The sequence below is a fragment of the Bos indicus genome, chromosome 28, assembly GCF_029378745.1.
Source record: "Bos indicus isolate NIAB-ARS_2022 breed Sahiwal x Tharparkar chromosome 28, NIAB-ARS_B.indTharparkar_mat_pri_1.0, whole genome shotgun sequence".
Lineage (NCBI taxonomy): Eukaryota > Metazoa > Chordata > Mammalia > Artiodactyla > Bovidae > Bos > Bos indicus.
In genome coordinates this window covers 41,256,395-41,272,619 of record NC_091787.1, presented here as the reverse complement: position 1 = coordinate 41,272,619, position 16,225 = coordinate 41,256,395, and the positions used below count along the sequence as shown (strand labels likewise).

At 35.1% G+C, this 16,225-nt stretch overlaps 1 protein-coding gene and 1 pseudogene across 3 annotated transcripts in view; one reads left to right on the top strand and one right to left on the bottom strand.

The window, feature by feature from the left end:
* The window catches only part of WAPL (WAPL cohesin release factor), a 75,360-nt gene extending 59,889 nt beyond the window's left edge, over nucleotides 1–15,471 (top strand). For all 3 annotated transcript variants that reach the window (XM_019953892.2, XM_019953893.2, XM_019953891.2), the window contains 10 exons: nucleotides 2,630–2,741; nucleotides 3,092–3,189; nucleotides 3,865–3,941; nucleotides 6,474–6,649; nucleotides 6,965–7,080; nucleotides 7,299–7,463; nucleotides 9,802–10,009; nucleotides 10,778–10,866; nucleotides 14,273–14,368; nucleotides 14,881–15,471. In XM_019953892.2, the coding sequence (XP_019809451.1) occupies nucleotides 2,630–2,741; nucleotides 3,092–3,189; nucleotides 3,865–3,941; nucleotides 6,474–6,649; nucleotides 6,965–7,080; nucleotides 7,299–7,463; nucleotides 9,802–10,009; nucleotides 10,778–10,866; nucleotides 14,273–14,368; nucleotides 14,881–14,946 (1,203 nt within the window). In that variant the 3' untranslated portion in view covers nucleotides 14,947–15,471. The remainder of the gene's footprint in view (nucleotides 1–2,629; nucleotides 2,742–3,091; nucleotides 3,190–3,864; nucleotides 3,942–6,473; nucleotides 6,650–6,964; nucleotides 7,081–7,298; nucleotides 7,464–9,801; nucleotides 10,010–10,777; nucleotides 10,867–14,272; nucleotides 14,369–14,880) is intronic.
* Nucleotides 9,184–9,273, bottom strand: LOC139180466 (U6 spliceosomal RNA; annotated as a pseudogene).
* Nucleotides 15,472–16,225: the final 754 nt, after the last annotated feature.

The window sequence follows — 16,225 nt, the reverse complement described above, 5'->3', positions numbered from 1 at the left end:
ATTATGTTGCTTTTGGTTGATTTTAGTTTTACTTTCCTCTGGCTTTTTTAAAAACTCGTAGAATCAAGAATATCCCCAAAGATTAGTAGGCCAGTGGAAGATAACTGGCCTTGTCATTTTGAAAAAATAAGATGATTTATTTATATATACTTGACTTTCAGACAGTTCCAACATTGTATAATTATTGGTTTTTCTACTGTCCACTAAACTGAAGACTGCAATATTTGCTTTCAAAAATTACAGAATGCTTTGTGCTAGCCATATAATGACTTATGATTATTGCTCTTCTTAGTTAAGGTAGAGTAGGGAATAGATTCAGGTAGAGTGGGAGTTGAGGGGGAAAGCAAGTTAACATTAAAAGACAGGATACAAAATTGACATGTATTTAGTACTTTCACTTACTAAGATTAGAAAATAGCTATTATGCTCAAGTGTGGATAAACAATCATTCTACCTCACCAAACTATTTGTATCCTAATTTTAAAATACATTCATACTTTTAATGTTAACATTTTTAGAACATATACTGTTTTTTAATGCTATAAAGGAATGTTTGAGCCTATAATTTTTATTTGCTGCATAATTGAATAAATACAGCTTTTAAAAATTATTGTTACTATCATCATTATAATTTTCTCTCCCAACATTTAGATTCTTTCCAGGCATTTGCTCTTAAATAAAGATGATAAACTTGCGTGTTGAATTTTTTCCCATCATTTATTGAATTTACTAGGATGGGAAATACCAGTATAATAACTGTGCTGTGTTAAGTAGTTAACTCACATGATTAAAACGAGAACACACAGTTGCTAATATTAGGATGCGGTGTGCCCCCCGCCCCCCACCCTTCAGCTAATCTTGGGTATTGTGTTCGTTTTAAATTTTAACAATAGACATTGTTTTGTACAGTGACTGTCTCCTACACATTGTTTTATTCATTACTCAACCTGTTCCTTGACATATGTTGCTATTCCTGATGTACCATGGAAAGATATTTTTAAATATTAATATTATAATATTAAAATATAATTCAAATAACAGAGCTCACAATTGCTGAATAGTATTCTGATTAGTGATTTGGTTGTGTTTTTAACTCTTTGACAACTATTCCAGTTTCAAATAAAATGTTTGAATTGTAGGCTATTTTAAAATAGTAGCATATTATATACTGAATATAGCCTAAAATACCAAACAGTCCTTTTTAATGCCTATAGAAACAAACAATAAAGTTGCTTTTTTGCATCAGATCTTACGAATGTTTGTTGTATTAATATCAAATTACTATGCCCTTTTCTTCTTAAGCAAAGAAAGCCTCATTAGTCTTCATTTTCACTGCTGTGACTCATGAGCTAACCCTGCCCAAACTGATCTTATTACATTACTCTTTCAAGGACTTAGAATGAGAATTGAGCAAAATTATATCTAGTTTTGTGGTGTTGAATTCTAGATCTGTATTTGTCACCTTGGACATCAACCTTGTTCTTTTAAAGTACAGAATAAAATCTGTAAGGTATAAAATAAAATCTCTTCTAAATAAGTAATATTAAGATTTTTTGCTGATAAGATCTGTTTTTTTGCATTTCTAAATATCTAATTTATATTCAGTTCAAAATGGGCCCGCAAGACTTAGTGTAAACTTGCATCTTTCAAAGCAGTAAGCTTTGTGAAGATAACCAGGTCTTTTCAGCTTTGTTACATTAAAGCATTTCTTTTGTTATATTAAAGTTCCTTTATTGTCACAGGAACCAAGTTGCCCTTTTAAAAGAAATTGAATTAAAAAGTAAAATTAATAATTGAAGGCAAATGAAGGGATGGGAAAAAACCTAGCCTGGTTTATAAATATGGCTCTGAGTGTTCTTTGCTTCCTCCAGTAGTAGTCCTAAATCATTGTTTATATATAATTTTGTCATAGAGGCCAAAGTATCCAAGCTGCTAACTCTGTAGTATAAAGTTTGAAATTGGTGAATATGAAACCCTAAAAAAAAAAAAAAAAAAGTAATTTTGTTCGGAATAGATAAGAAAATATATAGAACAGTAAGTAAAAGACAAGCTACTTTACATGAGTATAAAGGGAAGAATATTTGACAGGGGACTTACACTAAAAGAATTACAGGTAACTGATAAATATGTGAAAATAAGCTCATTTGCTATAGTTAGAAAACATAAAGCAAAGCATTAAGATACCAGTTTTTACCAACAGATAAAAATTTTGACACACCCACACCTTGTTTCTGGAGTATTTCTTCTTACAACCTTTGTGGTAAATTAATCCAGTGTATTGATCTACAGTTAAATATACCCTTTGATTCGCCCTTGAGCCTATATGATGGTACCAGTATACATTTTATCGAACTAGCAAGTGATAGACTAAATAATGGATTTTCTCTGAAAACAAGCCAATGGATAAAAACACTTCTTTAGCTTAAGACTGTTCTGATACCAGTTTTAAACTAGTTTTACTTTTTTTTTTTTTTTTTTAGTTTTACTTTTAAAAAGCATTTACTATATTAAAAAAATACTGTGGGCTGGTAGCATGCAATTTCCTTTTTTAAAAAAGCAATCTCTAGAAGTATTGCCTCGGAATTACTACTTAGAGTCAATATTCATTAATGGTGCTTCTGATTTTCAGACTGGGCATTTAGCTATGGAGACTTTACTGTCCCTTACTTCTAAACGAGCAGGAGACTGGTTTAAAGAAGAACTACGGCTTTTGGGTGGTCTGGATCATATTGTAGATAAAGGTATGATATATTACACATACAACATTTTTTTATTTAAAACCTGAATATTCTGTTCATATATTTCAAAGAATAATTGCATCAGTTTGAAAAGATGTCTTCCTTTTAGTAGCATCTTCAAAATCTTTTAACTTTTAAAGAAAAGGCCATTAATAGTTTGATATTGGAAAGTTAATTCTTATAAATTAGAGTCTCATACATTTCAGCATCTCACTGTATAAAACTTAGAATAAGTGTTCAGAGAGGTTCCAACACATTGATAGCATGTATACAGATGACTTTTAATGTTAGTAAAGGGGGTAAGTATTGAAGTGATGAGATATGTTTATCTATGTCCATTTCCTTTCTCCTAGTGAAAGAATGTGTGGATCATTTAAGTAAAGATGAGGATGAAGAGAAATTAGTAGCCTCATTATGGGGAGCAGAGAGATGTTTACGAGTTTTAGAAAGCGTAAGTATGGACAGCTATTTGAAGAAAATGATCTAATCTTAAATGTGCTCTGTGTGTGAGACTGTCATAATTTATATATCTCTAGAGTTTCACTTTTGTTAATCCAAATTCAGATTGTAATGCAGTCTGTCTGTTTTTTGACTTTTATGAATGACTTAGTTCAATGTAGATTAGAATTTATGCTGCCAGTGAATTTCAGGTTGCATAGACTATGTTGACCAGATTGGATTAGCTGAGTACTTCATGAAACATCTATGGGAAAATAATCTAGTGTGAATGAAAAGTTCTTGGCACAGATGAAATTCACATTGTTCCTTTTTTCTTCTGGAGTGTCAAGTACATTAAATAAACATCTAATTTTTTAAAGTCTAAATGAATCTACTTAAGAACTTTAAAATATTAGTTTATTAAGTCAGTGACAGCACTTTTCTGACATTTAAAGTGCTTGGTAGTTTATTACAATGAATGTATAGTACAGAATATATTAATGGTGAGGAAGCAGTTATAACAGTCGTGTTTTGATTTTGTAATAAAGCAGTAGCTCTGTTATTTTAAATTTAGAACATGTGGGTTGTTACTCCCTTTAGACGACAAGGACTAATTCTTCCTCATCTTTATGTCTTTTAGAGTGCTTTGTGTTGTGTGTGAACAAAATTTCAAAATTTTCCCTTTTAGGTAACAGTGCATAATCCAGAGAATCAAAGCTACTTGATTGCCTATAAAGATTCACAACTCATTGTTTCGTCAGCTAAGTAAGTTTTTCTGAAATGTCATGCTGTTTATTTAAAGCATTTGGATTGACTCTAAAGGAAGTGCCATTGTCAGCTTTCTCCATAAAGTACTTCTGTCTGTCAAGTTTTGTGAACAAAAAGCAGTGCAATAAGGTACAAAAGTTAGGAGTACAGATTCTGAAGCCAGAATGACTTGAGTTTGGATCTTGAGAACATCAGCCCTATAATAGCTCTGAACTTACAGGTTCTTAGAGAAGGGGGGTAATAATTGTGTCTACCTACCCAAGGTTGTTGCAGTAAAAGAATTAGTATATATGTTAATATATTTTAAGTTATATATGATACATATTTTAAATAATACTTTAATTCTAAAAAAGATTTTAAAATATCGTTTGTATATTGTATATAATATAGATTATGTACTATATATAAGGACTTAATATACATACGTAAAGCCTAAAACAATGCTTGGCATATAGTAGTAAGCATTAGTCCTTATTTTTATTGTAAATGAATTTTACTAGCTGCTTTCTGCTGTCTGTTTATATCTGTTTTCCCAGATCTATATGTAGCTTCCTTCATTTCACACTCTGCCAGCTTTCTTGACACTGGGCTAATGATATCACCTCAGTGTGTATAAAGTTTCCAAGTATGTCTCCAGTCTTGGTACTAGCTTATTAACAGCAGCTTCTTACTAATAAGTCTGTTTAGTTGTTGCTATCTCTGCCCTGGTACTCTGGCCTCTAGCCTGTCTAATGTTACACCACAGTGGGTTAACCTTCCTCAGATTTTTGTTATGTAAAAATAATCCCAAACTCCCAAATCTGTGTGATTTCTTGTCTTTGGATGTATGTCTAAAGTCCTTAGTATCAAAGGCCCACTACAGCCCGACTCAAGTTTATCTGTTTTTTAACTTCTTGTTTTGGAGAATTTCAAACAGAGATAAGAGTAGACAATAATATGATAAGCCCCAATGTACATGCAGCTTGAATGTGATCATCAAACATTGGCCAGTCATGTTACCATGTATATATAACCTTATCCATTCCGCCCTCTGTGTTATTTTGGAGCAGATTACAGATTTCATATAGTTTCATCCATAAATACTTGAGTATATAATCTGTAAAAGAAGACTCTTTAAAAAATATAACCATAATAGCATTTTCATCTCTTAAAAATTAGTAATTGCTTAATATTATAAGTCCAGTCAGTATTCAGTTTTCCCATAATCCCAAATTTCTAATAGTCTCTAGTTCCCAGTATTCTTATTTTTAGTCTGTAGGTTTTTCCTCCATCCTGTATTTGTGAATTCTGTGTCATACTTAATACCCTTAAGGTATGTGTTCTAGTTGTTCTGTTACTGTTTTACTGTCTCACCAAAGAGTATTTGTGCAAGTTAAATTTGTATCTTATTTTTAAGATGTCTCCTATATACTTAATGACTCCTGACACATGCCTTCTAAAACAACGTTAGGAACCTTTGTAGTTAGGAACTTGTGTCAGTAGACATTAGAATTGGATGTTTGTAAAAGACCACTCCTCAGACTTTCTGAAGCTTTCAGTAGAACGCAGATAAATGCAAGGATAGTATATTGAATAATTAAACAATTACTGTCTCTTCTCACCTCCCAACAGATTTATTTCAGTGCTACTTAGGCAGTTAACAGTAACAGCATGGTAATCTTGGCGAACATCCCCAAACATCTGAACACATTGTTTTAAGTTAGACATGAATACCTTCCTAATTAGAGAGTGTTTTTTAAGAAGCAGCTAGAGGGGAATTAGACATAGTAGTTTTAAGGGTTTTGCATGGTATATAATACATGAAGAATCAACTCACAGTTCGTGGATTTCATCATTATCTCGTAGATATTAAGTTAATGGACTCAGTGATTTAAACAGAGTCTCAGAAATACTAGAACCACTTAAAGATTACATTTCGTTGTTACTTTGGGTAGTATCTTGTGAATCCTTAGATGTAGCTGATACCCTTGCATGACTGCCAGGAGACAAACATGTCAGTTAAATGACCTCATGTTTTTAAAAATGTTCATGAAGTATTTAGTATCTGTTTATACAAGGTTATTATGCAATATTAATATAAGTAATATTCTCTGCCTGCTGAGAGTTTACATTCTAAAGGACAAACATCTAAATGAAATTCAGAAGTGTTCAGTGTTGGCTTTTAATGGGTTTTACCTTGGGTGAGGTGGGGTAGTAGGTTTGTTATGTTGGAGAGATTGTGAAAATTGGGGACAGCTGTTGGTAGTATAAACTTTTGCATCGTTTATAATTTTCACTTTGCTTAGAAAAATTTATATTATAATTTTCCCAAAATAAAATTTAGCACCTAGTTTGATATCAGACATGTTTGATACATGATTAAATAGTTCACATAACATCTGGAGTAGAAAAAGATTAATTTGGCAGCCTTTATGACAGATTTAAAGCATTAAGGAAAAAAAATAAATAAAGCATTAAGGTCCAAGTCAGTAGTTCTTAATATAACTATTTTTGTTGAGCATAATAGTCTGTATTTTGTCTTCTCTTAAGGGCATTACAACATTGTGAAGAGCTGATTAAGCAGTATAACCGTGCTGAGAACAGTATATGCTTACCTGACAGTAAGCCTCTGCCTCAGCAGAATGTAACTAACCACGTGGGCAAAGCAGTGGAGGACTGCATGAGGGCCATCATTGGGGTGCTGCTCAACTTAACTAATGATAATGGTAAGTCGTATTTCCTGCATATCTTCTCATTGATAGATTATACAATATTACATGTAAAAATAAGTTAATTGCCTTGTTTCTTCTCTCAATGTAATGGTTTTTAAATTGCTGTCATGTAACTCACTTATTCATGTATAGATTTAACTGCTTTTAAGAGCTGTTATTTTTAGAACCTGCTTTGTGGCTTAGAAATATTACAGTCAACAATATATTTTAATAAAGAAATAACTATTTTTTAAGCTATATGTTTTTAACCTTTAATATCTGTGTTAATAGTTTGCCATAATTTCATCCTTTCCCCATTCCCCACTTCAGAATGGGGCAGCACCAAAACAGGAGAGCAGGATGGCTTGATTGGCACAGCCATGAATTGTGTGCTTCAGGTTCCAAAGTACCTACCTCAGGAGCAGAGATTTGATATTCGAGTGCTGGTGAGTTTGAGGGACTTGTTTCATAAATGTGTACTTGATCTAGTAAGATGATGCAAACAACATCTTTGTTTGGGAAGATCATCATTTTATATACTGGTTTTTAACCATGTAGATGGTAGAGCACTGGCTAGCTTTCTGGCTGGCTGTGAGAGACGTATATTGTGTTCATTTGCTTTTAATCCTCACCTGTGGTAACATGCATGTTTTCATTTTTGTAGGGTTTAGGTCTACTGATAAATCTAGTGGAATATAGTGCTCGAAATCGGCACTGTCTTGTCAACATGGAAACATCATGTTCTTTTGATTCTTCCTTCTGTAGTGGAGAAGGAGATGATAGTTTAAGGATAGCTGGACAAGTTCATGCAGTTCAGGCTTTAGTGCAGGTAAGCAACAACTTAAAACCATGACCCTTTGTTTGTTGCATCTGTCCAAATTCTTGATCACTTGCGTCTTCTCTCTCCCTTCAGCCTCCTCTATCTCTGATATTTTTACCAGTTGAGTGAGAGGTTAGAATGTGTACCATTACTTCATTTACTCTGCTGTTTTCAGCTATGACAGTCACTCATTAGATACTGTTAGCAAAAAGCAGAAATAAGGCCCATTTGTTTATGAATCAAAGATAGATTATTAACAACAAATTAGGAATTAACTTCTAGCCCATCTGGCTCAAGTCTTCGAGCATTTACTGGTCTGATCTGTGCCCAGGACTGTGTGCATTTGAATACTGGGACATACTTTTCAAAGTATGTATGTCTTTGGAGTAATTTCCTAACTTAGAAATTGTTAGAATATGTACTAATATGTTAAAACTGATGTCCCCAACTCACCCCACCCCAAACACTCCCTTTCCTCTCATTTATACTTCCTCCCACAGCTATATGTGAGGTTTTGGGGTTTTTTTGACAATGCTGGCATTACAGTTTTTATCTTTTCGCAAGCTACTTTTGTCATTTCCTTAAGTGACAGTAATAATGAACCATCCTTTTCATTTTTTTCTGATGTCTTTGCTAACCATTAATCCTTTTGGTCTTTTTGAAACTAGAAGTGCTTGAACTGTGTTTTCAGGAAATAATCTGCAACTAGATGCCTGTCATTCTCTTTTCAAACATTTTGATCTCAAGACTTCTTTATACTCTTAACAGTTATGGGGACTCCAAAGAGCTTTGTTTACGTGTGCTTTATCTGTTGGTATTTACTAAATTAGAAGTCAAAACTGAAAAAACTATAAAATATAGGCACACATTCTATTAGCCATTGAAACAATAGCATAATTACATAGCGTGTAGATTCAGGAAAACTCCACCATACAGTCATGAAAGAATGAAAGAAGTCAGTTGACCTTTTAATATTCTTATGAATGCAGTTTTGACGTCACGTACTCCCTGAAAGGATCTTGGGTTCCCCTTGAACCTAATTTTAAGAAATACTGCTTTATATACAAGTTACATTTTACTTTCTTAAGGGTATTAAAGGTTACATACCATTCTTCTGTATATTTCAGCAAGTTTTTGAGATCTACTTGGCATTTAGTTTTCTGGTAGCTGTCATCAGTAATTTAGGGTTTCTCCAGATCATATTAGCAAATATATGAAATGCTTTCTGTACATTCAACATTGTGCCAGCACAGGGAAATAAGTGAAGGCAAGAGTTTTTTTAGTATGTTCCCTTTTTAGACTTTTTTGGTGTATACTTCCATTGACAATTGTACTTGGATTTTTTTTTTTATTGAAGTGTAGTTGATTTACAGTGTTAATTTCTGCTGCACAGCAAAGTGACTCAGTTACATATGCATTCTTTTTCATATTCTTTTCCCTTATGGCTTATCCCATCAGTCAATATAGTTCCCTGTGCTATGGAGTAGGACCTTGTGTCCATCCATTCTGATGTAATAGTTGGCATGTGTTAACCCCAAACTCCTAGTCCTCCCCTCTCCCGTCCCCCTCCCTGTGGGCAGCTAGTCTGTTGTATCCGCGAGTCTGTTTATGCTTTGTAGGTAGGTTCATCTGTGTCATGTTTTAGATTTCACATATAAATGACATCTTATGGTGTTTGTCTTTCTCTTTGTGACTGACTTCATTTAGTGTGATAATCTCTGGTTGTAAAAAAAAATACGAACACTTCATGAATTTGGTTTCATCTTTGCGCAGGGACCATGCTAATATTCTCTATTATATGTGTTGCTGAAGCAAGCACTATTATTGTTAATATAGCAGTTGAGATTTAGTTCTCAGTCTTTCTCTGAGAACTTGTTTTCTACTTTCTTTGGTTTTTCTTTCTTTAAATTTCTTTTAAAGAAGCCATTTCCCCCCCCCAATATTATGAAACTTTATTCAGTGTCCTCTCTTCCTTCCAGTTAATTTATCCAGGCTGCTTGGATTTAAAGAATTTTTAATGTTTTAACTTTTAATTTGTATTTTTTTGCTTGAACTTCCTGCCTGTTATTATCCAAATTAAAGGAAAGTGTTGAGATTTTCATTCTTAAAAATAGAATGCATACATCATTGGTAGATAATTTACTTAATTGAATCCCAGCAGCATTTATAGTTTTATTTTTGTCTTTCAGTTGGATGTAGAGCTAGGGCTTTTATGATACTTAGCCTTTTTACCAAACAGTATGCTTCTTAGGGGTAGTGATGTTTAAAAGCAAATAGAGCCTTATATTTGGGTACATTGATGTTGGTAGGTGATCCCTTTTTAATGATCTTCAAAAATGTTTATCAGCTGTTCCTTGAGCGAGAGCGAGCAGCACAGTTGGCAGAAAGTAAAACAGATGAACTGATCAAAGATGCTCCCACCACTCAGCATGACAAGAGTGGGGAGTGGCAGGAGACGAGTGGGGAGATACAGTGGGTGTCAACTGAGAAGGCTGATGGTGCAGAAGAGAAAAATAAGAAGGAGGAGGACGATGAAGAACTTGACCTCAATAAAGGTATATTTAATTTGACTGGTTTATTTTTTAAAAGATGTGGTTTTTTTCCCCCCTGTGAAACATTTTTTTAATTCATGTTGTCATAATCTTGCTATTTTATGGCCTCTCTAGTTCAGTGCACACAAGCTTTGCTATTTCATAGCAGTTCTACTCCTAGCAGTGAGAATGGTATATGTGCATTGTTGGAAAGATCTGCTTTTCCTCCCTGGGCCTTTCTTTACTCATCTGTAAAGAGAAGCAGCCAAATAATATGACACCTAAGGGTTTTTACAGTTTTGATATTTTGCCCACATTTTAAATTGGGTTGTCTTTTGTTGTTATTGAGTAAGAATTTTTAGAGCCTCGATTCTTAACAAGTACCTGGTTTGGAGATAAATTCTATGAGTTGTCTTCTTGATGGTGAAGCTTTAAATTTGATAAAGCCTAACTTACGTATTTTTTATATTGTCTTTTGTGGTCCTAGTGTTGTATCTAAGAAACCATGTCCTAACCCAAGGTCACAAATATTTAGTCCTGTGTTTTCTTCTAAGGGTTTTATGGTTTTAGCTTTTATATTAAGGTCCCTCTACCATTTGTGGATTGTCTTTTTTTTTTTTAATTTGGTTAATTTGTGTGGGTATTACATCTTCCTAGCACCATTATCAGTGTTTAGCAGTTTTGAAGGAAAGATGGCACAGTTGCTGGTTCCCTAGGTGCCTTTGTTTGTTGTGGTTTTTGGTTTCTATATATGCACATGCACACTATTAGTTATCTGTTTAATACTTCCAGCCCTTCAGCATGCTGGCAAGCACATGGAGGATTGCATTGTGGCCTCATACACAGCACTGCTTCTTGGGTGTCTCTGCCAGGAGAGTCCAGTAAGTAAGAGTTCTGTGTTTGTTGTTTTATGTTATCCTAAAAGAATTTCATTGCAGCCACTTCACATCGTTACTTAATTATCTTGTTACTTTATTTTTCCTTCCTGTTAAAAACTTTTAAATATTTGGTGAACTTTAGAAAGGTACATTTCAAAGTAAGAGTATATTGGTTTTGATGAGAAAGTTTCAGATTGATAGATAGAGGAATCAATTCACATGTCTTTGGTTGAAGCAAAAGAGCATCATGTAAGACCTGTGCTCAGCTGGCTTAAGGTGGAAAAGTTTAGCCTCAGTGATATCAAGGACTCGTAATTTCTACTTTTAAACTCTGCTGTCCTCTGTGTGTTGTCTCTTGCTAGCTTTCTTCATGCACCTGTGCTGACTATGTGTCTCACTTAGTTAAATAATGCCCAGCAGAAGAATGTGGCCTCTTTGTTTCTCTTTGTTAAAAGAGCAATGGTTTCTTTTTCTTTTCCCTAGGACTTTTCCACACCCAACGCAAAAAGTAGACTTCCTTTACCTTGGCCAACATTGGCTCACATGCTTTTGTTTGATCTACTCATTGGCCGGGAAAATGGGATTACTATGTGAGATTTAGATCATGATTTAACTATGAAAAATCATGGCTATCCCTGGTGGCTCAGAGGGTAAAGCGTCTGCCTGCAATGCAGGAGACCCGGGTTCGATCCCTGGGTTGGGAAGATCCCCTGGAGAAGGAAATGGCAACCCACTCCAGTATCCTTGCCTGGAGAATCCCATGGACAGAGGAGCCTGGTGGGCTACAGTCCATGGGGTCGCAAAGAGTCGGACACGACTGAGCAACTTCACCTTCACCTGAGATACTATGGGTGAAGCCTTTAATATGAGGTGGGTTTTTTTCCCTTACAAACAAGGGTGTATGGGTTGCAAGAAAGAATGGAGATCTGTTGTATAGTGGGATGGCTAGTTTCTCTTTTCTTAAGACTAGAGGGCTAGAAGAAAAGAACATAATCATGATATGAAGGGCTTCTACCAACCCACCCACATTTCCTCATTTTTGCCATCGAGTTTTCTGCCTTGTCCTTTTTGTTCTTCCTGTGTACCTTATTTGTCTTAAGTCCAGTGTGTTTTTCTGGATCTTTCTTGTTCATATATTCCATATTGTAGAAAGGCTCTGAGCTAAGTGCACACTGGCCCACTTCGTTGTTGGCCCTTACTGGCACAGCTGCTTTCAGGATCAAGACCAGAGTTCTTATTCATGGTGCTACAGGCCCTGCAAATTTTATTTCCTTTCCTGGACTCTCTTCAAGCTCAGCCCTTGTCCTTATTTCCTTAAAATTCAGAGATTTTAAGGGCAAATGGGAAGGCACATACCAAGCAAAAAGAAGGAGGAAAGCACACCCCCCCAACCCCAAATAAAGAGTGGGTATGCTTGCTATTTAAATATTTTTACATATTTTGCATACACCCTGGTTTCAGTTATGTTCTTAAATAATGAATCTTAAAATTGAGTTTTTTTCAGATGTGAATTATTTCTCTCTCGTGTCTAAAGAGAGGTTAGGTTGTAGACAATATTGTGAATTCATAGAGCCCAGGATGTCTTTCTTACCTTAGGGATCATTATGATTAACCCTAAAAAGCTAGCTGATTCCACAAAATGTAAAAGTAATTGGTTTGCCCAGTGTTTAAGTGGAGCAAAGACAAGAAAGCAGGTGGTTATATGCAGTAAGGGCTATTTTAAGGTAAAGTGCAGCATGCTTAGGAAGCCCAGGAGACTCTGGTGTTATTTTCCATTACCCAGTATATATCTGGTGCATTTTAATGGTCAGTCTTCTCTGTGGTCTTTCTGTTCTTGCTGCTTTCGACTCTCCATTCCTGAAATCCTGCATACCACCACCATAGCTAACTTCCTTAAGAGCACATCTGATCATGTTAACTCTCTTCAGTCTCACTCTCGCCAGTCTTTCTTGACTATCATTTAGGAAATGATAGCTTTGTTTACTGCTATAAGACTCCAAACTTAAATGCTTCTCCAGTATTTTGTTTTATTGAAGTATAGTTGATCCAGTATTAAAATCTGTCATACCCCTTGGTTATGTTTGTAAATTTCTGAAATAGGCCATGCCGTTTCACACCTTTTCTTACCTCCTGTACACTACCATTTATTGCACACTGTTTTAAAATAAACGCTCTGACTCTCCTTCCCATGCCTTGGCTACTTATTGTGTTGTACTCAGTAATTTGTTGATAGAAAAGGATTTGATTTGGGTTGTTGAGAAGCTTTCACTTGAAACCTAGGATCTAATTATTTATTCTGAATGAGAGGAGTACACTTTTCTATTGAGCCATCTTCATAGTCAACATCCTATTCTTCCCACCACTGTGCGGTCATGTCCCTTTCCTTGCAGTTGGTTAAAAATGTTTTTAAATCCAGCATTCCTTCACCTCTGCAGTTAGTTACCATAGCTGTTGCCCTTGCGATATATTCTTCAATATATTCTCAGTGTATTTTTAAAATACAAGTATTAAAGATTGTAAAATATCTCAGGATTTTAGCTGCAGGGTTTTACTGAGTAGCTGTAAAAGTGGGAGAGAGGGGATTGGTTGCAAATTTCCTAAGAGGGTAATATGTACTCTTCCATGTCTTCATCAACAAATATGAAATCAAAAGCATCCCTCTTCCCATCTTTTTTTTTCTTCTTGTATGTGCTTTTTATTATAGGTGAGCCTCCTAAGAAGAGCTTTTTCCTTTTATTCTTTATGAATCTTTAAAGCATTTTAAATACATAATGAAATAAAACATTTTAAGCAGGCCATGTATTTTTCTTACAATAAACTGCTTCATATACAGTTTGGCTGCTTCTTGCTAATAGGGGAGGGAAACATCCTAATCTTCTGTCCTAACATTGCCTACATTTTTTTTTCCATAGATGATACTAGATTTCCTTTGGAAAGATACAGTTAATTCCTAGCCTACTTGAAGAATTTTCCTTGATCTTTTTCTTTATATTCCTAATCAGCTTTTTGCATACATTCTCAGTCTGCATTTCCTTGCTCTTCTTATCCCTGCCTGTCCTGCCCCGCCCCCCCCCCCCCCCCCCGACTCCCACCCCCCAACAGTGCATTGTTATTTCAGGTATTTTTCTGTGCGTTTACAAAGGTAAATATGCACATAAATGTTTCTTTGTAGTCTTTGGCAGCTTTATCTTTTTCCTTTCTTTCTGAGGATGGGATAGGGTGGGGTAGGGAATGGACTCACAGGCTCACAAAAGTTAGAGTGTGGAAAAGGAAATTGCATATTAACCAAGGAGTTTAAGGACCTTGTAGAAGTTTGAAATAGGATGTGTGCCAAAACCAACTACACAGAACAAGGTTCACACTCATGTTCCTGCCACCTGACCAGTGTTCCTTTGATTTGTTTCCTTAGATCAATGTGACCACTGTGCGGGAGTATCTGCCAGAAGGGGACTTTTCAATAATGACAGAGATGCTCAAAAAATTCCTGAGCTTCATGAATCTTACCGTAAGTAACTTCTATTGCAGCTTCTGTGGTTTTACATATGATACATTAATGACAGTAGAAATACAGGACTTCTTTGGCAGTCCAGTGGTTAAGACGGCACCTTCAGTGTAGGGTGTGCAAGTTCAATCCCTGGTCAGGGAACTAAGATCCCACATGATTTGCAACCAAAAAACCAAAACCTAAACAATACTGTAATTAAAAAAAAAAAAATCAATACTTTTTAAGAAATGATGGTAGAAATACAAGTATTATGGCCATCATGAATAGAAGCAAAAAAATGATTTTCTTTTAATAATTGTGTGGTTTCTTTAAGGTAACTGAATTATTAGGGCCAAATATACTGATAGTGTATTATGAAAGCCATAGTTTGATCTCACCTTGTTTTGATTCATAATGTTTGGTTTACTAAAGCTAAATAGTTTAAGCTCTGATTCAGTGCTTTGGAAAATTAACTGTGGCTTCCTCTCCACTCCCACCCCACTCGCCCCCACCTCCACCCCTCCCCTTTGCAGTGTGCTGTTGGAACCACGGGCCAGAAGTCCATCTCTAGAGTGATTGAGTACTTGGAACACTGCTAGCTGCTTGACCTTTGCTTCAGGTGCTCGGTAATGCTGGAGCTATACTTAGACAAAGAAAAGTCACGGAAGAAGTCCTTGAAGATAAACCAAGAACATTCATCAGTATCATTCATATTTGGATTTTTAAGGCCACCTGATTTCTTCTTCGTCATGCATTCTGCATTTGCTAAATGACAGTTACTACATCAATCTGCAACTATCAAAAATGAGGGAAAAGGTTCAGGCTGTTAACAGTTCCACGCAGTATTTAAACACACTTTGGCAGAATTGATACTCTCCCCTTGTTCTCTTGCTTTATTCTGGGCAAGTTTAAGGGGAAAACTTGTGCTGCTGTTAGTGCAACTGCTGTGTATGTTGAGCCACTGTTGTCATGCCAGCCAGGTGCAAAGGCAGCTTAGCTACTGAGGTATTGAATGTTCTGAGGACATTCTAGACAACAGCTTAGTTCCTTTTTCAGGCTCATTTGCTTTTGCTTTTTTGTTGAATGATTCCAATCGTAAATAAAGCTTTTAATAATTTTGTGAATTTTTTTTGTTGTTGTTCCCTGAACTACTGTCTATATTTAAAATTAGATGGAATCCAAAGACACAAGGGATTAGTATATTTTTTTATTCTTGATTTGGTTTGGGTTGTTGAAGTATTTTTCACCTTTGAGACCATGACCATACTCATTATCATACCATAGTAAGTCATAGCTATAGATGCAAGAAAACAAATAACAGTTTGAGGGAATATAAGATGATGTGCCCTGTTAAAGGATGAAGCAAAATAGACAAACCCAGGGTAGTTTACCCTTAAAGTTAGGGGAGACTCTTGAAACATGATTAAGTTTTGAGGGAGAACTCTCTAGATATATTTTCTAATGTTCAATACAGTAAATATAAGGAAGCTAAAACACCAATGTGGAATTCACATTCCCAGATACCATGTATATTCTTCTATAGGAGTGACAGGATCAAATGCATAAACGCAAAGCCTTAAATTGTTGGTTTAGAGAAGATCCTTTTCTTCATCCAGATTCTTAGTTCATAGAACAGTGTGTGGTTTGGAGCACACAGTAACATATTTTATATATTTAATTTTACAACATTGCAAATTTTTATTGTATTAATTATTGTTCAGACCACTGGTTATACATTTTTTCTTTTACTGATTGGGCCTGAATACAGGCTTTCCAGAGATTTTCATTTAATACTTTAAAATACCTTTCAGGTAGTTATATCATGTTTCTTCATTGGATTTGTAAAACTTGAAGCCATAAAAATATTAGTTTGGTGTG